Here is a 24,626-nt window from a genome sequence, read left to right as displayed (position 1 = left end):
TGACTCTATATATTTTACCTTTACCAGTGTGTTGTGTACTTTCATATGTGTTCATGTCACTGATTAGTGTCTTTTCATTTTGGCTTGAAGAACTCCTTTCAGCATTTCTTGCAAGGCAGGTCTAGTGGTGGTGAATTCCCTCAGCTTTTGTTTGCCTAGGAAAGCCTTTATTTCTCCTTCATACCCAATAGATAACTTTGCTGGTAAAGTATTCTTGGCTGGAAATTTTGATCTTTCAACACTTTGAATATGTCATTCCACTCTCACGACCTGTAGAGTTTCTGCTAGGAAATCTGCTGATAGCCTAATAGGGGTTCCTTTGTAGGTTACATTCTTGTTTTCCCTGGCTGCTTTTAAGATTCTTTATCATTGATTTTTGACAGTTTCATTATAATGTGTCTTGGAGAACGTCTTTTTGCATTGAGATTATAGGGTGATCTATTAGCTTCATGGACATGTATGTCCAAGACTTTCCCTGGGTTTGGAAAGTTCTCAGCTATTATTTCTTAAACTCTTTGTCCCCTTCTCCTTCTAGAAGCCCAATTATTCTGATATTTGTGTTTTCTTGTTTCAATCTCATAACTCACATAAGCTTGCTTTGCTCTTTTAAAATTTCTGTTCTTTCATCTCTTCTGTGTTATTTCAAAATTCCTATCTCCCGAAGTCACTTATTCTTTCTTCCATATGGTCTCCCCTGCTATAGCTGCTCTCTATTGCATTCTTCATCTCATCCACTGACTTCTTCAGCTCTACGATTTGTTTTGTTTCTTAAAATTTCAATCTCTTTGAAAAGAAGTCATTATGTTAACATATTTTATTCCTGATTTTACTGAGTTGCCTGAGTCTTCTTGTAAAATTCATTGAGTTTCTTTATAACTGCTATTCTGAATTCTTTGTCAGTCAGATCATAATATTCTGTGCCTTTGAGCACAGTTGCTAGAGAACTGTCATTTTCTTTTTGTGATGCCATATTTCCTTGATTTTCCATATTCCTGGTACATGCTGGTGCTTTTGAATCTGAAGTAGTGGATACGTCCTAAACTCTGTGCTCATTACCGTCAGCAGATGGGGTATTATGTTCTATGGTTTTGATATTATCTCGGTTTTTCCTATGTGTTTGTGCTCCACTCTTCTTGCTCTGTCTTGTGGCCAAATTTTTAAGCTTTTGTGTCTTCTCTGATTCTTACAATTCACCAGGTTGGCTGCACACCTTTTTTCCCCAGAAGGTGGAAACCAAGTTTGTGGTTTCTTCCCTGCCCATCAACAGGACCTGTTTTGAGTGGGCTCCTGGTCTAGCAGAGCTCGTTCTCATGGACACACTGCGGAGCAAGCACAGGGAGCCAGCAGCAGAGTTGGGGGGAGGTGTGGGTTTAACACTTGGTGCATTGGGAGTGCCCACACACCTGGTAGGGAGATCCCCAGCATGGTACCCCCCAGGGGTCCTTGAGTGAACTTCCTACTGAGCACGTCTTTGACACCATTTGAAATTCTTATCTGACTCTTTCCCAATATCCTTCCTTCCCACAGTCGTGGAGCTCCCACCTTAGTACTCCAGATGCTGGCGGAGAGAAACAGGTTTTTCCAGCTGTGTTCCACCTGGTGAGGGTAGCTGGGTGCCTCTGCCAGAAAAATCTCTTACCACCTCGGCTGCAAGCAAACTCGTATTTTTCTTTTTCTCCAACTGTGTGCCAGAGTCTCCCTTCAGGAAGGCTGGACTTCTGCAAGTTCTGTGTGTGAGTAACTGCCCAAGGCAGCACTCACCTGATTTTTGCCCTACAGCAGTGAGAGGGGTCTAGGCAGTTTTGCTGGCTCCATTGGTTCCTTGCCTATACAGAGGTGGGTCTGTCTCTTACCAGTTGCAGTGGTGGGTGAGTCTTCTCTTGGGTCTCCCAAAAGACCCACCAAAGCACCTTTGTTCATGTTTAGATGTCTAAACTGTCGGTTAAAAAGGGAGATTAAAGAAGGAATGTCTTATGCAACCATGTCACCCCCTTCACGCCTGAATTTTTATGATCTAATTCAGTGCCTCTCAAACGCTGCCTACAAAGTACTCCTGTAGGCACTGGAGAGTGAATGCAAAACCCAGAGGCATCCAGGCTGGGAGGGGGTGGGGCACTATGAACGTAAAATTCCTTCAGAAGAGTCTTACGTTTGTCTTAAACTATTCAAATATTGTATTCTACCATACTTACATATTTGTATTTGTATATTTTCCTACCTCACCCAAATCAAACCAAATTCTCTAGAGAAATGAGCTAATTTAATTCTATGGCTTTGCATACTCCAATTTTTTTTTTTTTGGCCTACTCCAGTTTGAACCTTTTGTCCTCTCAATCCATCCTGCATACCCCAATTGTTCAGGTCATTCTAAAATATTTGCTCTGCTATGCCATTCTTCTACTCAAATCTCCCATATCTAGCCACTAGCCATTGGATAAGGTACTGCCTAGAATGGCATCTCCCTGGACAAGTCATGTACGGTCTTCTATAATGTGGCCCAAATCTCTCTTCTTTGAAATCTAACTCTCCTCTATTCCTCAGCCTAAACCCTCTATTCCAGCCTGTCTGACCTATACAACATTCCCCAAAAACATTCACTGTGTAGCTGCAGGGATCATTCAATACCCCATACTGGGAACGGTGGAGTTACAGGGATACCAAAAAGAATGAGACATGGTTATGGACTCTCCTGCCCTTTCTCTCCACCTATTTAAATTCAACCCAACCTACCCTTCTAGGCCTAAGAGAACTTTCACCACTTTCCATGAAGGCCTCCCTGATAACTCAAGCCCACTTTTCATCTACCCTGCTCTACCTTATTTCAGTCCTTCTTCAGAAAACAGTGCACACCCCCATCTCTGTTTCCTTACTGACCACTTACGCCTTAACTCTGTGCAACCAGGTTTTACTTTTCACACTCTCTCCAAGTGCTCCAAGGTCATGTGACTGCCCTTGGGGCAAATCCAATGGCCTTTTCCCAATGCTCATCCTCACTTCAGTGTCTGACACTACAGACCACTTCTTGACATCTCTCTTCCCTTGTACCTCAAAACACTCCATTCTCAAGGTTCTCTTATTTTTCTGACAATTCCTTCTTTCTCCCCTTCTTGCCTCTGCTCCTAAGTGGAGGTGTTTTCCATGCTCTATTCTCTGCCCTCCCATTCCTCACTCAAATGGGAACTTCTCAGCCGGCATCTCTAACTCCGACCTCCTCCTGAATTCTCTCCTTTTCCAGCTGCCCAATCAATATCTAGATCTGGGTTAATTATTTCACACATATTAAGCCCTGTAATATGTAATCTGTTTTAGTAGAAAGAGGATTCATGCTACGTCCTTACATCCCCTTCTACCCTGGAGAAGTGAGCAGAAGAATTAGGAAAAAAACAATCTCTAAGAAATGTGAAGAGCCCTCCTCCACTGGATGAGATCCTTTATTTCCTACGGAACTTGAGAGGCCACTTTGTGATCTCCACACATAACAGGAGGTGCCCTGGCCCCTCCCTATGCCAAGGCGGAAGAGTGTTCAGCTTCCAAGCTCCCCTGCCCCGCACAGCTCTACTTCTGCCTCCAGGGAGTGTTACTTCATAATACAACCTCCTTCCCTTCAGCACCCAGGTCTTGTTAGCACTTCAGTGGTATGTCTCAGTTCTCTCCCACAGCAGTCTGACACTTTCAGGAGCTATTCCCTCAAGAAGATGGAGTCAATTGGGTAAACAATGAAATGATCTTCAAGCCAACACTTTAACATGCTTGCGGGGATTGACATTTATCAAAGTACTTGCACATTCATTCATTATCCTCATTATAGTCCCATGTGGTGGGTGGAATAAGTATTATTCACAAATTACAAATAAGAAAACAGACATAGGGAGGGGAAGGGATTGCCTCAAAGTCACATATCAACCAGCTGACTGATGACAGAATGCGGCCCCAACTGGCTCGTCCCGCTCCTCACTAGTGCTTTTTAACGCACCTAATACTTGTCCTAAGCATCCTCTCCCCTCTTCTCCCATCCCTAGCCCTTCTCTCTGCTTTGCTTCTTACCTTTCATTTTCCCAGCCAGCTCATATATTTTTCTTGGCTCAGCAGATCTTTTTTCCAGAGCTGTGAATAAACCACCTCTGCCCCAGCGGCCGGAGTCATCTGATAGAAGAAACAGAAAATTTTCTTCTATAGGAGGCAAAATCCAGTCCACAATTTAAAAAAACAAAGGTACACCGAAGAGACCTGTAGAAGAATGATTTTTCAAAGAGCAGAAGAAACTAATCTCCTGCACATATTATACACTGGACTTCTCAAATATGTTTAGGTTTTCTGGAATATACTTGGCCATCATAACAGAAAAGCATCAAAAAAATTAGTGTTCTGAAAGCAGAATCCCTGCGGTACTTCTGTAATTCCTGGGAGATGGCTGAGGAAAGATGCAGAGCAGATGTAATACAACAGCACACAACTCCCATTTTACACGTAAGAAAATGGAAAGGTTAAATGACTTATTCAAGCTGGTACTAACACAGCTAGTTAGTACCTGGTATTTACAGTCATTCATTCATTCAATCATACTATAAATATTTGTTAGTATTACATATCAAGAACTGTTTTAGGCACTAGGGTTACAGCAGTGGACAAAAAGAAATCCCTACTCCCATGAAGCTATTTTCTAGTTCAATGAAACAAATAAGCAAATACACAGGCAATACATCAGGTGGTGATGTATCATCAAGTAAAATAAGGTAAGAAAGTGGCTAGAGAAGAATAGAGGGGTGAGGACGGGGTCTGGGCAATCAATAGAGACCTCTCTGAGATGCAAACAGTTGAACAATGCTTGATGTGGCGAAGTGGGGAAAGAGGGCTCCAGACAAAGGAAGTAAAAAGTACAAAGGTCATGAGGGAAGAACATGCTTGGAGTTTGGAAAGGATTCGTTTGTCTTATACATGTTACCTCCTTGTACTCTCTTAAAAACCTTGTGCAGAGAACAGGGCAGATCTTATACCATTATACAGATAAGGAAGTTGGGGCCCAGAGAGGCTGGGCTGCTCAACCAGATAAACAAGCGGGACAAGAGTCAAATCCCAGTCTCCTGGTTCTAAAATTCACTCTTTTTGACCACACAAGACTACACTGGGCCCATTAATCACCCCTAAATCAGGGTTCTGCCTCATCTTCCCCAGACCTTGGTACCATAAAGACTCAGGCCCCATTTCTCCTACCTACGCAGTGCACGATGACAGCATCCTCCGCCCCAGCCTGTGGGTGGGTGACATCACCGCTTACATACTTGATGGAGGTCGAGTCCGGGTCCTCACAATCCAGTTGGGCAGAGCGTTCATCTTCCCAGTCCTCCAGGTCCTCTGGTTCGCTCTCGTCGGAAGGCAGGCAGAAGGACTGGTAATCGTTGGACTCCCACCAGGCCATCCTTCAACAGGCCAGAGAGGAAAGGAAATTAACTGGGCTTATCACAGTTTCCCTTGGAGCACAGCTTGTACTGCTATTCACAAACAGTAAGTGCCAAGTGGAGATGCAAATAGAAACTCACCCTGTTTTCTGCCTATTTGTAAATAAACAAGAAGCCTTTACTGATTAGCCTAACTGCCTCCTGACTACACTTCAAAAATGAGCAGCCACCGGATGTCACTGTTTTTAAGAACATGTGAGTAAAAGGGAATGTTCAAGTAAACTACTCTCCTTAGGCAGCTGAAATAAAATGCTAAAATTTTCTAGCTTCAACTGAATGCATCTTCTCTGCCTTAGGCACTCAGGACTGTTCTCTTAAGTAGACTAACTGTTAAGGTTAACGTTTAACCTTTAAAAATGTATTCTAGTACCAGCAGGAACTACCAGCTTTACAGACATTTTCTGCAATTGTAAAGTGATGTTCAACTGTGGACTCACTATGCAACAGTGATTCCTTTACCAACTGGGACCCTCAGCTTTATTAATAATACAATCGAGTAACACATACATACTTTTTCTTATGTTCTGCTTCTTCCTTGCTCCTCTTCTTCTCCTCTAATAGTTTCTTTCTCTTGGCTGCTGCTTCTTGTCTTTTCTTCCTCCTGTCCTCCAGCTCTTCTGGGCTCAGAATCCGCTTCCTTTTGGTAGACCCCTCCACAAGGCCTGGGATGAGAACCTGTAGGAAGAACAAGCTCCATAACCAGGAAAGCTGGGGGCTACCTGTTCCTTCACGAGTTTCATTCATCCCTAAAACACACTTTGAACAGAAGCAACGTGCTTAATATTTCACAAGACATTGCATCTCCACATCACCTTGGGTGGTGGGAAGTGGTAGCAAGACACTTCAGTTAAGACATTTTATAGGCATGGTAACCAGGATACTGTGCTCTAAACTCAGCCAAAGCACTGCCATGGTTAGTACAGCAATACATCATTTTGATTAATTTCATTAGGAATAAGGTACTTCAGAAAATAACTTCTTTTTTAAAAAATTGAAGGCATACCCTGCAGGATGCTATTTTAGGTTTAACCATGTTTAATGGAAATCTTCCTCAATGTATTATATCATTCTGCCTTAAACAGAATATTTCAACATCATGATTATCTTAATGACAACTAGCATTTAATGAGCACAGATTAAGTGCCAAATACGGTGGACATTACACACAACACTTATGATTGCCATCCTCTCTTAATGACATAGGGTCATGATTGTCAGCAGCAGGGTATGGTATTTTGGTGTTAATACAGTGATCCCTTCAGGGGTGGCTTAGACAGACAAGGCTGCTATCACCTGCATTAAACGGTAAAATATACACTCCTTGTTATTATTTTTATGCCAACTTCTTACATAGTTTTTATACTAGGGTACAATCAATGATACTTGTATTTCAACAAACACTTACACACTTATTTCTTAACCAATCACTCCCAGCATCATTTTTTGTTCTCTTAGGATGAACATCTGAAAGAATTTATCCTTACACAAATTAATAGTTCTTACACTGCCTTTATGTCGGAGTAACCGGCCCTCTTGACTAGTCTTCTCCAAAAGGGTTTTGTGAAGATTCACCAGTTGCTCAAATGATTTTCTGTCTTCTTTACTAGGCTCCTTAGAATAATCTTTACCTTCAAATAAGTACATGTGGTTTTCTAAAAACATAAAACACAAAGAGAAAAATGTTAGATACTAAAGAAAAATACATTGATTCTAGTCAAAGCATAACCAGGGCGAACAAAAGAGCAGCCCGTGTTCTAAATGGGCTAAGACTAGCTTGTGATGAAGGTACTGGATTTCTGGTCTCACTAATGCTGATGGGTTGGGATCCACATGGGGATCTCGTGTATTTACTTTTCAAAGGAGAGAGCATGGTAAAGCCCTTTTGGTCCATCTCTAGATGGTCTGTGAGTCTCTGCTGGATGCCTCCACCCTGCTGAGTTCCGGAACACTCATCACTCGTTCATTCCACACAACTCCCCAGCATAAATCTCACTGACATTAAGATTATCTAATAAAGGTAACCAAGAGCATATTTTTTAAATTCTAAACACACCTTTAACACTCAACTTTTCCCCTCCTTTGCTGTAAAATTAAAAGGAACAAGTAGAAAATCTAGGAGGGAATAAAGAAGCACATAAACAATCCCTTAGATTTACAATATTCTTTGTAGATCTCATGAAGCATCTTCATGAGCCTCACCACAGTTCTGATATAACTAACCCCACTTAAGAAAGGGAAAACTGAGGCTCAGACAGTGATCAGGAGACTCCCCAGTTCTCATTGCTAATAAGTGAAGAAGGCAGGATTTCCTGACTCTAAGGCCAATGTGCTCTTTTCAGTACATTACTGTTCTCTATAGAAGGATGGAAAGGTAACAGGCCAGCAGATAACAATTACAGTAACAACAATAATGGTGACAGTGTAAACTTGAACAGCATTTTATGCTATGTGTTTTGCAACTGTGTAAAAGAGTAAAGCAGGTACTAATAGCACCGTTTTACAGAGGAGGACCCAAAGGCTCAAAGAGGTTGGGTGATGTGCCAAGATCATGAATCACATGATAAAGAGAAGTCATAACAAGCCAAGACTAGCAACCAGAGAGAGGTGAGACAATGATTCTAAAGTGAAACATATTTAATAGCACATGTTACCAAAAATGTATTTTCACAGCATTATAAAATCAGCTGTAGGTATGCTTTTCCCAGAGAGTTCGAAAGCAAAACATTTTCATTCTCAAGAGATCAACTGCTTCACACTTGTACCCAAATCCAACCAGCTGTAATTCTAATTGGCATTTGCTAATTAAATCAGCAGGGGGGCTTTCAATGAGGTGCTCTACCAACAAGTGGAAAAAAAAAATAAAGAGTCGAGAAGTGTAAAATATCAACATATGTATCTTCATGCAATTCTCAACTTACGAACGTGATTTAAAAAAAAAAAAAAAGCCCGGCATTCAAGATAAAGCCACCCTGTTTTCTATTTAATTTTGATAGGGGATGCTGTAATTACTAGTCTTCCATATTTATTTGTATTCTTTTAACCATGCTATCTGTCTTCAGTCTGCAGCCCAGAGAAGTATAGAGACCACAGGCTTAGACACTTATCTATAGCCTGTCAATGGAATCACCTACCACAGAGTGAACTCTATACTCACTGATCAAAGACAAAATTCAAAATTTTAATACAACTGGGAAATCTTTTCTGGCAGCTGGACTGCCTGAAAGAAAAATATATTTCTCAGTCCAACTGCCAAAAAATTGTAATTATCTTTCTGGAAAACAGTGAAATTTTATTTTATTCTATTAAACATTAGGAAAATAGGCTGAAATTAATCTAGATGAGTGCAGAAATGGGTGCAAGCTTCAGTACTTAATGTAATCAAAATGCAACTTAAAAATAGGACCACATACATCTATTTCTTTTCCCACCTAAAATAACTACATGGCAGTAAAGGGATTTTAAAAAGATATATGAGATGACAGTGGATGAAAAGGTCAATAACTCTTTAGAAAATAGAAGTGGCTGGAGGGATGATAACAGAGTGAAAAGAACAATGGAAGCAAAACACAGGTGCCTAGTCAGGGGGTGATTATAAGAACACAGACCCTTTCAATCCCCCAAAAGCTTAGAACTTACCATGGATGAGGAACTGAGGGGTGGGGGAACTGAGAGAAAATCTGCACAGCAAACACAGGAGTGCCCTGAACCCCTTTACTCACGTTGTCTCCTCAATCTGAGCAAACAGGTTATTCCGACCCTTACCCACCTCTTCCAAGAAAGATATTAAAGGATTTGTCTCTGGAGAAACGGAGTTGCCCAGCGAAAAGACTTCGAACACAGACATCTGGGAAGGTCCCCTTCAGTGTGAAAGACAGCTCACCAACCAGTGATGCTGGAATAAGCCCCGGGAGCCCAGATACCTGCTCAGGCCGGAGCTGCCCATCAGCTTTGGCATTTCACCAGCACACGTGAACAGACAGCCAGAGCACACCAGGTATTTCAGGAAAACTACCGACAAGGACAAGACAAATTTTTTAAAAAGAAGGAGAAGCAATCGGAGAAAAGAGAGACAACACAGCGAGTAGAGGAATACTTTGTTAAAAGATACAATAAATATTCTCCCTGGAATACTTTTTAAAAGCTATAATAAATGTCTTCAGAGAGGATGTTATATCCCTAGAATGAGAACAAGATACATTTAAAACAACAAGCAGAGAATAAGAAAGAGTTCTTGAAGAATAAAAATGGGATGCTAATATTAAAAAATTTAAAAGCTAAACTACGAGGAAAGTCAAAGAGCACTGTCTTGTAGAATCATGCCAGCTGCTGACGTTCCAATCTCCCCAAACATCCTATAAAAACCATACAGAACAACAATGATACCAAAACCACCCTGAACCCACGCCTACTACAAAACTAGGAGGCAGAGAGTACTACAAACTTCAATTTGCAGGTAGGTAGAGAAATGAACATCTCAAACCAGCTGAGTTGGCTCCCAAGCCCACGCTGGAGTAGAGTCAGGCAGACACCGCAAAGAGGCAGCGGGGTTCTACCAACGTCAGACACAGATCAAATTTATCCCACTCGAGAAGGACACACCCCAAATGTGAAAATAATGAAGAAAGGTCTGAGACCTGGCAGATCAGAGCAGCGGCTACTAAGGAATTGAAAGGAAGGAACTAGAAAGTAGTTGCAGCTTACAATTTGGGAAGGCACTGCTTCTGGGGGAAAGAGACAACCTAGAAGGGGAAGTCGTGCTTTGACAGTTTGGTGGCAAAGGGAAAGAAGGAAGCAAGTGATGGAAATTCAGGGTCCTACAGAAACAAATGAGAATCACAAAACCGGAAGTCATGCCAGCCCACTCTCCACCCGATAAAAGGAAGCAGCGTCGGGTAAAGAAACTGCCCTTCTCTGTATGAATGGAATAAGGTACTCTTGAATTAAGAAGCCTAGTAAGACTATCAGACCTCTCACCCCAGTCTGCACTGAATCTCTGTTGCCACTGGTATGGGAAAATAAAGTCATTTCAAAATAACCCTAAGACAACAGGGAACATCCTTACAAAGCTACTATGTGAAAAAAAAAATTTCAAATAAGAAATTAAAATACTATAGATATAGAAATGGACAAAAGACAAATGTTGACCCAAATCAGAAAGAAAAAGACAAGATCATCTCATGATCATATATATTGCTTCACTAAAAAAATTAAAATTAATGGCACCTCACTTCACAGAGCGGTGAAATGGTATAAGGCACATAAGTGCACACTTAATGCTCAACTGGCGTTAACTATAACTTAAAAAACAACTCATTCTGCTATTCAGAAAGGGATCACTACGTGCATCGTACTAAGGACTGGAGGATTTACTACTAAACAAAGGAGAAGATGCTTGCCATCAAGGGAGGAAAAAACACAAATTAAAACCCTTGAGATTGATACTACCGTAAGCATTAGCATCATCAATTTGGTTCAAAGTTCAGATACAAGGGAACAGCCAGACAATTTCCAATCAGCCTAGGAAGAGTTCTTGAACCACGTTAAGTCTTAAACAGTGTGCCCAGGAGGAGAATAGGGCTGGACAGGAAAAGGATGTCCCAGGAGCAGTATCCAGGACTTTCCCTGGGGACCCATCTCACTCATGTTCTAGCCTGGGGTGGCCGTGCCATTGGCTCTGCTCTCACCCCCCACTTACTTCCTTCCTCTTGTTCTCTGCTTCTTTCTTCTGCTGTCGGCAGGGCACCAGAGATCCACTGGCCATCTTTTGTTTCTCCCAGGATAGACTCCAGGTCTATTTCATCCATGGTGCTCCCCTCAGAGGACAGCAGTTTATCCAAACCGAATTTGAGTATCTCACTCAACTTGAATGAAGAAAACAAGAAGACCAGTTGGCCCTCATGAAAACAAACATTGGATATCAGTGATTTGCAAAGTGGCTTAACGACACCAGGCACACTCCTCCTCCGATGGTCAGCCTTCTTTCTCTCCCCATGACGGATGACACCAATGGGGCTGTTTTGTAGTTGGATGATGGGTAAGCAGAGAGTGATAAATGATAGTCAGAGATGCTGACTTTAACGATTCTCAATAAACAAAAAATCTGAGCCTCCAAGTTTTCTTTTTTTGAATAACAGCCATTTCCTGCATTATCTTAGCACTTCTCATGGAGTCTTTTTCACAGGCAATCCCAGCAGCCACGTGAGAAGTCACAGACCCTGTTAGCTACTCTCCCATCCCTTCCACTGCCAAACTTCTTGGAACGAGAGGGCTACATGGGGTACTTCTTAAGTGACTTCTTTCCTTTGGCAATTTTGTTCCTGCCACAGTGCTCTATGGAAAACGCCTTCACAAAGACCAGTAACAACTCCCAACCACTAGACCTGAAAGCCCTTTCTCAATTCTAATGTTGCTGGACATTCCTCTAGCATTGCACTACCCTGCTTCTCTTTCCTTCTCTCTAATGTACCCTCAGCCTATCCCTAGGGCTGCAGGAACCACCTAAAAAGTTCAGATCATCTTTCCTGGCTTTAGCTTCCTACTTCCAACTCTGTACTTCCCTAAGTGATAACTCTGAGACCCTGAACCAAGCCGCATTCACATCTTGGCTCATTTGCATCTTGTCTCTTTAGACTGGGTCAGTTATCTCCAGATGGTGTATTTTGTGAGTAACTTGGAAATCTTAATGTATTCTGTATCAGCTTGAAAAAAATTTAGGCAGCTCACCTAAGCATCAAACAAACCTGGATACACTGATCTTTAACCTGGATATATATATATATAACAAGGCGACTGGCACCAAAAATAGAAGAAAGCCAACTATTTATGAAAAGGACTGGTCCGTCCTGGGACACTCCCTTCAGTCTACCTTATATTTATGCTTTCACTTGTGAGGTGTCTCAGTCACCAAGGGACTACATGTGTTTTTAGAGAAGCAATATATTACAGTAATTAACGGCATGTGCTTGGAAGTTAGAGAGTACTTGGACTGGCGTCCTAATAAATGAGTGTCCTAGGGCAAATTATTTAAAATGGGAATAAAGAGAGTGCCTACCGCATTCTCTTGTTATTCATATTTACGGAAACAATCGGAGAGAAGCACTTCATATGATACTTAGCACACAGTAGGTGTTCAATAAATGTTCACTACATCTGCATCTGCCTCTCTCTGTTTCTATTACGTTCCTCCTGCAGGATAACAAACCTTCCTTCCTTGAGGACTTCAGGATCCTATACTTCTTAAATTTACTAAACAGTTACATCTTTCACTATTGGATTCTTTTTATTCTACAAACAAACCCTGCTTTCTTCTGAGACAAGGGCATTGGGTTGTTACCTTTGCTTTTGGCAACCAAAGAGATAACTTGCAGAGTCTTGGCAGGGAAGAGAGAAATCAGACATTAGAGCCAGAACGTAACCTTCTGATAACCACCTTCCAAGCTGGGCAAGATTCCAACAGAGCCCCTCTCAAATAGCCAGGGGTCTATGTTCCCACTAGTATTTGGCCCACAGCACAGAGGCATGTCTACTCAACCACATGGACATGCCCAGCAGCCCGCATCACAAGGACACCCCGACTGAATCCCCTGAGCCCCTCCTGCACTGGGAGAGAGTTCCAACTTCTCACTGACAACCCCTCCTCCTCCCACACCCAGAATGTGGGCACTCCAAGGCTCTGCCATCTATTCCCACCACCAGACCCAACGCTGAACTTGTCACTCTCAAGGTTCTATGGGAGAACTCGTGCATGAAGAACTATATTTAAGAGTCTCTGCAGTCTGTCCCTACCTCTCGCTCAAGCCTTCATCTTACATTTGTAATTGCCTTTTGGATAATGTGAAAAAAATACGTACAGCCGGCCCTGCCACCAGCATGGATAAGCGTACACACATCAATTGGGAACCAAAGGAAGAACAGAGAAAGAAAAAAAACACACTTTGCACCTTGAGATAAACAAAAATCAAACAAGTAAATGCATAAAACCCAGGGATGCTTTCTAGTTCTAGACCTAAAATAAAAGAAACCTTGAGCCTTTCCTGTAAGTTACCTACTCACTAACAAAACCAATGTGAGCCCTGTCTTTTGCAAAGCTGATGTGTAAAGATATGCACTGGTCTTTGTGGATATGATAGCCATGTGAGAAAATGTTTTTTTAACCAGACTAACTGTAAACTGGGTAATTCTGCTTATAATAGTGTTTAACTTTTTTTTCCTTTAAATACTTGTTGTATTGATATTTTCTGTTTGATAAACTAGTCCCTTTAAAACCTACTCTCTTACAAACTTTTGCAAATGAAATTTTTGTCTCTGGGTTTTCCTCTAATAATAGTTTTGTTTATATTTTATTTTTTACTGCAAACTGTTGACTAAAGCATAAATTATCTTCCCTTCCTAAAACTCTGCCTACCTTCTTTCTTCCTAATTTCTATCCTCATCATCCAGGGTTAAGACCTTACAGACATCTTTGAATTTTCCATCTCCCTAGCTTCCCACCTCTAAGCAGCCGACTCCTGTCATTTCTTCTTTTGTAATGTTGCTCACTCCAGACCCTCCTACTGCTACTGCCCCATCAGAGGTCTATTACTCACTTCACACCTGGATCTTTCCAGTATCCTAGGAGTTGGTCTCTCCACTTCCAGCCCCTTATCCCTGGGTCAAAATGGGAGAACCTGGGATATATCATAATATGGGTTCTAATTTTAACCCAAGGGCTGCTACAGAATATCTCTAAGCCCTCTTCCAGAAGACAGCTTTTTCTAAAGTCTTCCAGGCCAGCACTTGCTTCCTATCCTGCGTCCCCTTCTTCAAGCAATTAACTCTAGTTCTTTCGTCTATTTTTCCTATGGCATAATTTTGAATTCCTGATCTTGTCCACCTTCCTCTGAGTATGAAGAAGGTGATGTAGAGCGCTGATCAAAGGGTCTGGGGTTAAGATGGAGGTATGAGATTAATCATTATTTATTATGCTGAGCTGTTTATCTAATTCTCTGAAGGCCCCCTGAGGTAACTTGTGGTATCCTCACTTTTAGAAAAACAAAGGTTAAGAGATCTGCTCAAAGCCACTCAGCCAATAAGTGGCAAGGCTTGGATTTGAATCCAAGCAGAGGGATCCAAAGCCCATCCTCATTCTGTATTTTTCTGCCTTTATATATCAGATTCATTTTAGCTCCCACAGCAGCTTGCACACAGTAGATACGATGGCCGGTAGGAATTTGGCCAGAGAACAAATGTGTGGTTGGGGAGAGTGGGTGGTTAATTCATTTACTTTCTCATCCACAGGAGCACTGACTAACACCAGGACATATTCTAAAGTGAAGAATACGTTTTACCTGGAGGTCAGCATGCGCAGCAGGTTTCTGGGCTCCCAGAGTAAAATGGCCCCCTTCTATGATGGTGTTGGTGAGCTGCAGCTTGGAGGCTGCTTTCCTACAGACTATTTCTTCCACAGTGTCTCGGCCAATCAGCCGAATGACTTTAACGGACCTGGACAGAAGTCAAAGGAAAGGAATGCGCTAACATAGAAGGGTCTGCAAAGAAGGGCACAAGCATGCAAGGTCAATACACCTAAAAGAAAACAAACCCAAAATGCCATGTTCAGGGTACAACTAAAGGGAAGTGGTTGTATGTGAACCTGGGCATTTGTTAGACAGATCCGGCCTCTAATTCTCACTGAACCTTTCCAAAAAAGTCAAGGGAGGGATGATGAGATGGCCATAACTGGGGCTCCTTATCTGTGGTGGAGGAAAACTTTTGGGAGATCTAAATCATCCTCAGGCCAAAGGGTAAGACTTATCTTTTTAGCTTAGCTCCATAAAGCCATAACTTCATTTTTTAACTGAATTAGACCTTAACTCAGGAAGGATGAGATAAATAACTTCTAAAGCTTCCTTCTAGTCCTTTCACAATTTGACTTTTTTTTTTTGTGGTACGCGGGCCTCTCACTGTTGTGGCCTCTCCCGTTGCGGAGCACAGGCTCCGGACGCGCAGGCTCAGCGGCCATGGCTCACAGGCCCAGCCGCTCCGCAGCATGTGGGATCCTCCCGGACCGGAGCCCGAACCCATGTCCCCTGCATCGGCAGGCGGACTCTCAACCACTGCGCCACCAGGGAAGCCCGACTTTGCTCTTTTTAACAAAGCAAGTATGGAATAATAACATGCCCATCCCAGTACTACTCGTGAGTGAGCAACAGAGCTGGGCTAAAACCTAGCAGTCTCTCGCCCTCCAGTCTAGGACTGTCACCAGCCCAAACTCTTCACCTTCCTCCCCAACCCAGAACTGCTCAGGAGCCAAGGAAGTGGGACCGTGCTATGCTTAAATCTCTCACTTGTTCTGGCCAATTCGGTGAGCCCTGGCAGCTGCTTGCAAGTCATTCTGCGGATTGAAATCACTATCAACAAAAATCACGGTATCTGCTGCCGTTAAGTTCATGCCAACTCCACCTGAAAACAATGCAGAAAAGAATGTTATCAGCAGCACATGGGCTAGGGACCAGACAATAAAGACGCAGGGCTACAGTGGCCAGATTGATAAACCGAGAGCAGCCAAAACAATTGGCTTCATCCTTCAAACTGACACCCCCATCCCCAACTCCAGACAGAGCCTTGGAGTGGTTAAAAGTCCTACCTGGGCTCCTATCACCTGACTTGGGAAAGTTTAACGACTGAAAGGAACAGAATGAAGGCAGCAGGGGCAAGGAGCAAAAGTGGGTACTTAAGTTCATGCCCTGAAGCCATCTTAAATCTCTTCTGTTTAAAAATCTTCATTGCAATTTGTTTAGAATCGTCTATAGAAAAGGCCACATGCTCTTTCAGAACCAGTTTTAAGTATGAGTGAGGTCTGCTGTGGGCAACATTAAGAGAAGAGCTCTTAACGTCCACTGCAAGGTACAACTAAGCAGTAAGACCCCCGATACAAGTTAATGAGAAGAGGGGATACGCCATTTATTACACTCCCAAGAGGAGCAGGGAAGCTACCTCCCTCTGACTGGAGAAAACTTCAGTTAAGTCTCTTCTGTATGTGTTTCCACATTAATCAAAGACAAGGTAACAAAACCAACCAAAGGACAAGAACACTCCCTGGGACAACTTTCCGGTCTTTCTTCAGCGCTGTAAGAAAAGGGCTGCGGAGGCTCCTTGGACTACAGGAATTAATTAAGAGAACCATGAGGGCAAATTACAGCCTTCTCTTTGATTAATGTGGAAACAAGTACAAAACTGACTCCCTCTTTGCAGGGTCGTTACAGCTCGTTGCTGAAACAAGCAAGCCTGAAACGGCTTGTTCCAAGAGCCAAAATTAAGGACTAACTTTTGAGACAGGCTACTGTCTCTATGCTGGATCTCAAGACAAGCCAGGCAGGAATATTCTAATTAAACCCTTCATATAAAATTAAAGTTGGAATAAAGAGATAATAAAGACTGATTACTGCGAGATGCTAAATTATACTTAGTAATAATGATGGCTACCCAGGTGCTGTGCTTTACTCCTTGCCAGGCACTGTTTCAATAAGCACTTTACATATATTAACTCCTTTAATCCTCGCAACAATCCTATGAGCAGTTACTGTTATTATGCTCATTTTATAGATGTTGAAATGGAAGCACAGAGAGGTTAAGGGATTTACTGGAAGTTGCACAGCTGGAAAGAGAAAGTACCAGATTCGGTGCCACATGGTCTGGCTCCAGAGCCTATGCTTTTTACCCACTATTCCATAATACCTCCCAGGCACTTGTTTCATTAAAGTGTGCTCCCTAAAAATTTTCTTCTTCTTCTTGGGTTAATGTTGCCTAAGTTCAACTCTTCTTCATGAAGGGGTGATATTTTATAAATAAGTTGTAGCCAGACTTCTTTGGGACATATTCATGAGCTATCACTGCCACCTGGTGGCGATATGACTCAATCAGAAATATTTGAAAGTTGGAGCGAAACTGCTGAATAAATGATAATGATGCAAATCTACAGCTAAAAAGCAAGAGCAAACAGGACAGTGTTTGGAAAAGACTCATGTCCAGAACTGCTTTGGCTTCTAAAAGATCACTGTGTCTCAACTAATTCTGAGTACTCCAAGGAGATTAGCTGAAAAGCAGAGATCTCTTTCTTCCTAATTTTAGACGTTTCAAACAATGCTGCTCTCTGAATATGAAGATGATGAAATCAGTAAAGCATAACTAGGGCTGTTTTCCCAACAGTGATGATGTTTGCCCTGATCCTTTCGGTCTCTCCTAAGTCTACCCGAGACAACTAATGACAGGAACAAATGGCTGAGATCCAGGGTGCAGTCGATGATCTTGGAAGCAAGTGGGGTCAAATGAATCTGACCAGATCTTCACAATACAGAGGTGAGACGTACACAGGCAGAACAATCTCCTTGTGGTCAAGGAGTATATCTAACACTTCTTTTTTATACCCTATAGTACTAGGCGCTTAATAAATGCTTACTAAGTAAGCCTGAACTCTCTTCTCATAAAGATATTGATCTCCCTTTATTTATAGAGGACACATATCCCTTCAGAGCTCCTGCATCTATTCCATCAAGATTTAGGTCCACAAAAAATAAAATAATGAAACTTAAGATTCTATGAGTTTAAAACTAACTTAAGGTCTGCTTGTTCCATGACATGAGAATAATTTCATCTCCAAGAGCTGATGTCGTATTATTTAAAGAAATGAAAACATTCTGTAACTGGTAAAACACTATAAATGTCATGTATAATATTTTTAACAAGTTTATACAGGCAATGTTATAAATAATTCTAACAAGCTGGCAATTCCATTATCACATTTTTTAACACTAGATTTTTATTAAGCTTTTACAACACTATTCAAGAGCTACTTGTAGGAAGGACAACTAGTAGACAGGTTGCTATCTCATTTCATGGCTGGGAAGGTAAGCTGTCTCTATCAAATGTGACTAAAATTTTGCAGAAAATCATAGGAATCTTTTAGGATAATCCCAGGTCAATAGTCAAAGCAGATTAGAATTACTTTCCAATGACCCCCAGGTTTTAGCCTTACTTCCTTGATGAGATGAAAGCTTAGATCAGTTGGATAGAAAAGAACACCACGCTAAAAGTCCAGCACCTGGATAAACTGATGTCATCTGCCTCAGTTCCCCCTTTTTTACACTCCTCAGTAATAACCTCACCTTTCAGAGAATTAAGGAAGAACATACTAATGGTTAGGACGTAAAGGTACCGTGTCACCCCTTATTTGTCTGCTTTGGTCAGTGTCTATGTGGCCTACCTGCCCTGGTACTCAGGAGAAAAATAAAGATGGGCTGCTGTCCAAAGTTCTTGATGGCCAGGTGTCTCTCTTCTCCTCTCACGGAGCCATCCACACGCTCATAGCTGTAGCCTTCACACAGAGGGAGAAAACAGAGAAACATTAACCATTTCCAAGTATTCTCTGTGGAATTAAACACTGTCAGCTCAAAACCAAATGCTAATTTGTCCCTTCTCATATACAGGCATGCCCCTACTGTAAGCAATCTTCCTTTGGTTCTGAATACTGTTCTTACACTGCTTTCCTCTGTAACAGCCCCACACCCCAGGTAACTCTTCAGGGGCCTATCTGGACTGTTAAAAGTCTAAAAGTCTTGAGCAATGTAGTGGTCAAGGGATGTCACCTCTATAATCCATGTAGTCTTGGAGAATATCCAACATCTGGGTCATTTGAGAGAAAAGTAAAACTCGATGGCCCCTGGCAAGAAAAAGAAAAGGAAAACTGCCAATTCTGATAGTATTTAAGGTGGGTTTCGCTCAGGTGACACTTACCAAAGAATGCAAGTTTATAAAGAAATGAAATACTGAAGCAGAAATATAAATGTCATAATCGTTTACAGAGACTTCTTCAGTAATGCAAAATGCTTTATGTAAGGATATTAACTGCACATGTAGCTGTATCCTTAGAGCAGTTCTCCAACTAGAGTGGGGATATTCCCAGGAGCATGTGTCAATGCACCAGAGGGTGTAGGAAGACTGGATAACCAAGACACCTCTTTCTAGGATGTCAAATACTAAATGGAAAGAAATATACACTTTTAACAGCAAAATAAAAAAGATCTGTGAAGAGAAAAATGCAAAATTCAAATGTACAAAAAACAAAACAAAAATTGATAACCCTAAAGAGCTTGTGGTTGGCAATCTATATAGCTCTTCTCTACTTGGGGGTGAAAGTTACTATCCTTTCAATGTATAGCATTATTGGTTAAAAATTCTGAGAAACATCACTTTAGAGAAGCAAGGGGCAGGTGGCATCTCATATCCCATGTGATACATGAGAAAATTTATGTAGGGAGAGGAGAGAGGAAAGGAGGAGATAAAATGGATTAAGTCAAGAACAAATTCAAGGGAATTCCCTGGCGGTCCAATGGTTAGGACTCTGTGCTTTCACTGCTGGTTGAGGAGCTAAGATCCCACAAGCTGCGCAGTACGACCAAAACAAAAAAACAAAGTCAAGCTTAGAGCCCCATGCTATCAGCCATTATCTGACCATCACAGAGAGTGAAGTAAGTCAAAACGAGAAAAACAAGTATCGCATATTAACAAATATATGTGGAATCTAGAAAAATGGTATAGATGATCTTATTGGCAAAGCAGAAATAGAGACACAGACGTAGAGAACAAACATATGGACACCAAGGGGGGAAAGGGAGGGGTGGGATGAATTGGAAGATTGGGATTGACATATATACACTATTGATACTATGTATAAAGTAGATAACTAATGAAAAAGAAAAAAAGTTTGTGTAAACAAAGAAGCACAGCACTGTCAAAACAACATTCTCATTAGGAAAGCTAATTTAATCTGATTTTGCAATGGGTGTAGATGAACAATTATGAACAACTCCTTCAAGACTCTAGCCCCAGATTGGTAGAAATCGCACTGAACTTAAAATTGAGGACCTCAGTTCTAATCCCATCTCTGTCATTTGCTAGCTGTGGTGGCCTCAGACAAGCCACACAACTTCTCTGGGCCTGTTTCATCACCTGTGAAAGGAAAAGGTTGGAGAGAAGATATTTACAGGTCCTTCTCCAACACTAAGACACTTAGAGTAGATACATCATAGCCAATAAAATATAGTAAGATGTGCAGTTATTTGACTTGCACATTCCTAATGCTAGACAGTTTTGCCAAATCTGAGGTTTTAGGTTGGTTCAGGCCTTCTTGGGTCAGTTGTCCCTAAGGGATAACTTTGAAATCCTTGGGAAACTAGGATTTTTCTAGACTCCTCTGTCCCTCTGGGGATCAGAAAGATCAGATACAGGCTGGACACCAGACCACTGAACACTTAGCAGAACCTGTAAAGGCTCCAGAAGTGACTTGGTCATCCGATGCCCGACCCATGTCTCAGGGAAAGAGTCCCCAAGTTCTCCCTGGGTTCAAACCAAGCCCCACAGTTAACAGAAGTAAATATTTACTAAGCACTGATTATGTGCCAATTCAATGCAAGGTACCAGCAGGAAATGAAACAAGAAATGCTTGATGTTATCTCTGTCCCTGTGGAACTAAACAATATAGCTAGAGTGAGATGGTTAATATACAGCAATTAACCAGACAGCAGATTAAGGCAGCACATTGCCAAGCACTGGATTAGGATCCTAAGTGCTGTATGAAATCAGGAAAGGAAAGGATGATTATGGAGGGGATGGTGTGGGATGGGATGGAATGGAATGGCGGGGGCGGCGGTTGTAGTTGCAGAGAAGATGGAACCTGAATCAGGGTCTTGAAAAAAGGAGAATTGGGATTAGTCTCAAGAAACCAGTGAGTTGTTCCTTATTCTGGTTTTAACAGTCACCAGCTCAGAGCAGAAAATATGAAACTACCACCTACTTGGAATACAGGAATGCCAGCAGCTTATCCAGAAGGTGAAGTTTCCCACTGGCCTCTATCAGGTGACCTCCAATTTCAAAAGGCTCTGGTTCCACACCTGGAAAAGAAAGAACGCACTCCCCGTAAATGTATCCCCAGTCAGGGCAGACTGAACAGAAAAGCCAATAGCCGAGGCTACAGAGAGGCCAAGCTCCTTCTAACTGATAAAGGGCCCAAGTCTCATATCTCTTTGAGGCATTTCATAATTATTTTTTACATGATGATCTCAGCACTGCCTAACATCAATCACAGAGCCTGGCACACCCAATATGCCTAAGAAATGTTTACCCAAGGAAGAAACCCACTCTTTAGGAAGCTGATGCTAAAGACCAAAGAGACCCAAAATTGAAATCTTCAGGCTCTCACTCTAGAAAACAAATCAAGAAATAGGCTTAGATGTATAAATGAGTCATTCTCAAGGTGGGGATAGTAGAATAACCTGGAGGGCTTCCTTCAAAATCTACATGTTCCCAATGCACCATCTCTTAAAAAAAAAAGCTCTGATATGCACCTAATTAAGATTCTGTGACATTTTAAAACAATTCATACTGCTACTTGGCAAAGACTTAAGATGACTTGGCAAACCCTCCACACTGATCCTATCAATAACAGAGCCCTCAGAGCCACAAAAAGTCTGGAATGGTCCCAAAGGCTACCAATCAGAGTGAATTTAAAAAAAAAATTTTTTTTGAATGAACATGAAAACACTACATATCAAAATGTATAGAATGCAACTAAAGTAGCACTTAAGAGGGAAATTTACAGACATCCATAAGATGAAAGGGAAGCAGCAAAGGAGGCTGAGAAGGAGCAGATGTAAGGCAGGTGGAAAAGCGAGACAAAGTATTGTCCCAGAAGCCAAAGGATAAAGGTGTCTCAAGATGCAATCAATTACGTCAAGGTTTTGAGAGATTAATTAAAATGTGAACTGACAACTATTGGTTGAGCCACTCAGAGACCACTGGTGAACTAGGAATGGTAGTGATAAAAGGCTCAACAAGTGGGTTCAAGACCAAGGGGCATCCAATCATAAAGAAATGATCAGATAATGATTCACTTTGTTATAGAGCAGAAACTAACACAACGCTGTAAAGCAATTATACTCCGATAAAGATGTTAAAAAAAAAGAAATGATCAGATAAATTCAGATTATGAGACATCCCATAAAACAACCTGCCCTGATTCTTCAAACCTATAAGTGAATTAAATTTTTTAAAAACGACAAAAAGGGGTTCCCTGGTGGCACAGTGGTTGAGAGTCCGCCTGCCGATGCAGGGGACACGGGTTTGTGCCCCAGTCTGGGAAGATCCCACATGCCGCGGAGCAGCTGGGCCCGTGAGCCATGGCCGCTGAGCCCGCACATCCGAAGCCTGTGCTCCGCAACGGGAGAGGCCACAACAGCGAGAGGCCCGCGTACCGCAAAAAAAAAAAGACAAATGCAATGCTTGATCTATGACTAGATCTTGAATTTAAAAAAAAGACAGACACGAGACAGATTCACAGGAGAGAAGTATACACATTATTTCCCATAAGTTTTTACATGACACAGGGAGCTCTCCTAAGGAAATGAAGAAAGACCCAGAAAAGTGGCAAAATTTAAACACTTTTCTATTGTGCTGAACAAAGAGAGGCAATTGTGAAAAAGGAACCATACTATGTGGGAAAGGCTAAGGAGAATGAGAATTGTGCTTAACGAGGCCTATTTGTACAGAATAGAGAATTTGTACAGAGAATGAGAGCATTCTCCAATTTCTGCCTTTGAGTATAACGATGTCACTCTCCTCCCAACAAAGGGAGGAGGTCTTCATGGTGGGAGGGGATGGGGGATGGATATGTTATCCTTTCTGCACCTGCTGTTTTGGGGGTTGGATTGTTTGTTTCATTTTTGCTGTTGTTTCTTTTTTAAGTGTCCGTAGCTCAAAACAATAAAAAAATGTAAATCAGATAATGTCACTCCTCTGATTAAAATCCTCCTGTGTTTTCCCATTGTATCTAAAACAAAAATAAAATTACTTTAAAAAAAGAAAAGAAAAAAGAAAACAAAGTCATAAGGGATGTTTAGGAGACAACTGAAGAAATCTGAATATGAACAATACATAAGATAATATCAACATGAAACATTAACAGGAGAAAATGGGGGAAAATAGACAGTAAGTATAGGCAAATCTTTTGAAGAATTCTGCTGTGAAGTTGGCCACAGAAATGACAACAAAAAGTAATGTGGGAAAAAAGGGCACTGCCTCACCATCAAATAAATATGGGTGATCCACACACTTTCGAAGCTGGGACAAGACATTCTGAAGTTTAACTTTCTTTGCCATCTCATTTTCAAACGCGTCTGAAATTTTAAAGAGAGAGAGAGAGAGAGATGGACTACTGGAAAACAACAGAAAAAACCCTCTAAGTTTCCATACATAACCTTACTCATTTCAATAATATATCTTTCAAACCTATATTAACTTCCCAAATTTCACTGGATCGCATTAAGAATTAATAGCACATCGATATAACGTTTTCTTAACCATCACCTTGTTTCAAGAAAGAAGCCTAACTATAAAACAAACTCGGGGGTACTTTGTTACTCTTTTGCAGAATTCTAAATTTCCTTCTTCATCTGCTATTCTGGAGCCAAGGGACAAAACAGTGCAAATTAAGAGATCTGTCTATCCCTATCTCTCCCTTCCCAGTCCCGATTCCTTCCAGAGAGTACTGTGCTGGCCAAAAAGTTCATTCGGGTAACGTCTTACAGAAAAACCCAAATGAACTTTCTGGCCAACCCAATATGATTTAACCGAAACGTTTTGCAATGTGTTAAATATGTGTCAGGACAGGAAAATGAAAGGCATGACTGGGACACCTAGAAGAGTTTGCTTAACTAAAGGCAATAAAGAAAACCAGGAGCAGGGGGATGGGGAGGAAATTTCACAAATGCACCAACCAATAAAGTCTGAGTTATATTAAAGATACTCTGCAGCTGACCCGAATATTATTCAGAATACAAAATTCCATCCCATAGTCTTGCTATACAAAGTGAGTGTGATTATAAAATATTTCCTTGCATGCAAATCACATCCTCATTTAGTTTCTAAATGGACAAGTGCCCTCTGATTACCTAGGTCTTTCATCAAAATGGCCTTGTAGTATTTTTTCTGCAGCGCTGACATGCCATGGTATATCACTACTTCCGTCTTCTTGGGAAGCTCTGTGGCTACCTCAGCTTTCACTCGCCTCAGCAGAAATGGCTGCAAGAGTTTGTATAGTTCACTTGCTGTATGAGGGAAACACACACACACACAAGTAGTGTG

The 24,626-nt window shown here is 41.5% G+C and overlaps 1 protein-coding gene across 2 annotated transcripts in view; it reads right to left on the bottom strand.

Moving 5' to 3' along the window:
- Positions 1-24,626, bottom strand: part of CHD1L (chromodomain helicase DNA binding protein 1 like) — a 50,732-nt gene that overhangs the window by 5,472 nt on the left and 20,634 nt on the right. For both annotated transcript variants that reach the window (XM_024764835.1, XM_024764836.1), the window contains exons 8-19: positions 24,434-24,589; positions 23,567-23,659; positions 21,283-21,379; positions 19,076-19,149; positions 18,694-18,804; positions 15,779-15,893; positions 14,783-14,936; positions 11,152-11,317; positions 6,960-7,108; positions 5,968-6,131; positions 5,212-5,417; positions 4,045-4,143 (exon numbers count right to left, since the gene is read on the bottom strand). In XM_024764835.1, the coding sequence (XP_024620603.1) occupies positions 4,045-4,143; positions 5,212-5,417; positions 5,968-6,131; positions 6,960-7,108; positions 11,152-11,317; positions 14,783-14,936; positions 15,779-15,893; positions 18,694-18,804; positions 19,076-19,149; positions 21,283-21,379; positions 23,567-23,659; positions 24,434-24,589 (1,584 nt within the window). The remainder of the gene's footprint in view (positions 1-4,044; positions 4,144-5,211; positions 5,418-5,967; positions 6,132-6,959; positions 7,109-11,151; positions 11,318-14,782; positions 14,937-15,778; positions 15,894-18,693; positions 18,805-19,075; positions 19,150-21,282; positions 21,380-23,566; positions 23,660-24,433; positions 24,590-24,626) is intronic.

Source organism: Neophocaena asiaeorientalis, unplaced genomic scaffold (assembly GCF_003031525.2).
Source record: "Neophocaena asiaeorientalis asiaeorientalis breed wild unplaced genomic scaffold, Neophocaena_asiaeorientalis_V1.1 scaffold62, whole genome shotgun sequence".
NCBI lineage: Eukaryota > Metazoa > Chordata > Mammalia > Artiodactyla > Phocoenidae > Neophocaena > Neophocaena asiaeorientalis.
This window is presented reverse-complemented; position numbering and strand designations above follow the sequence as displayed.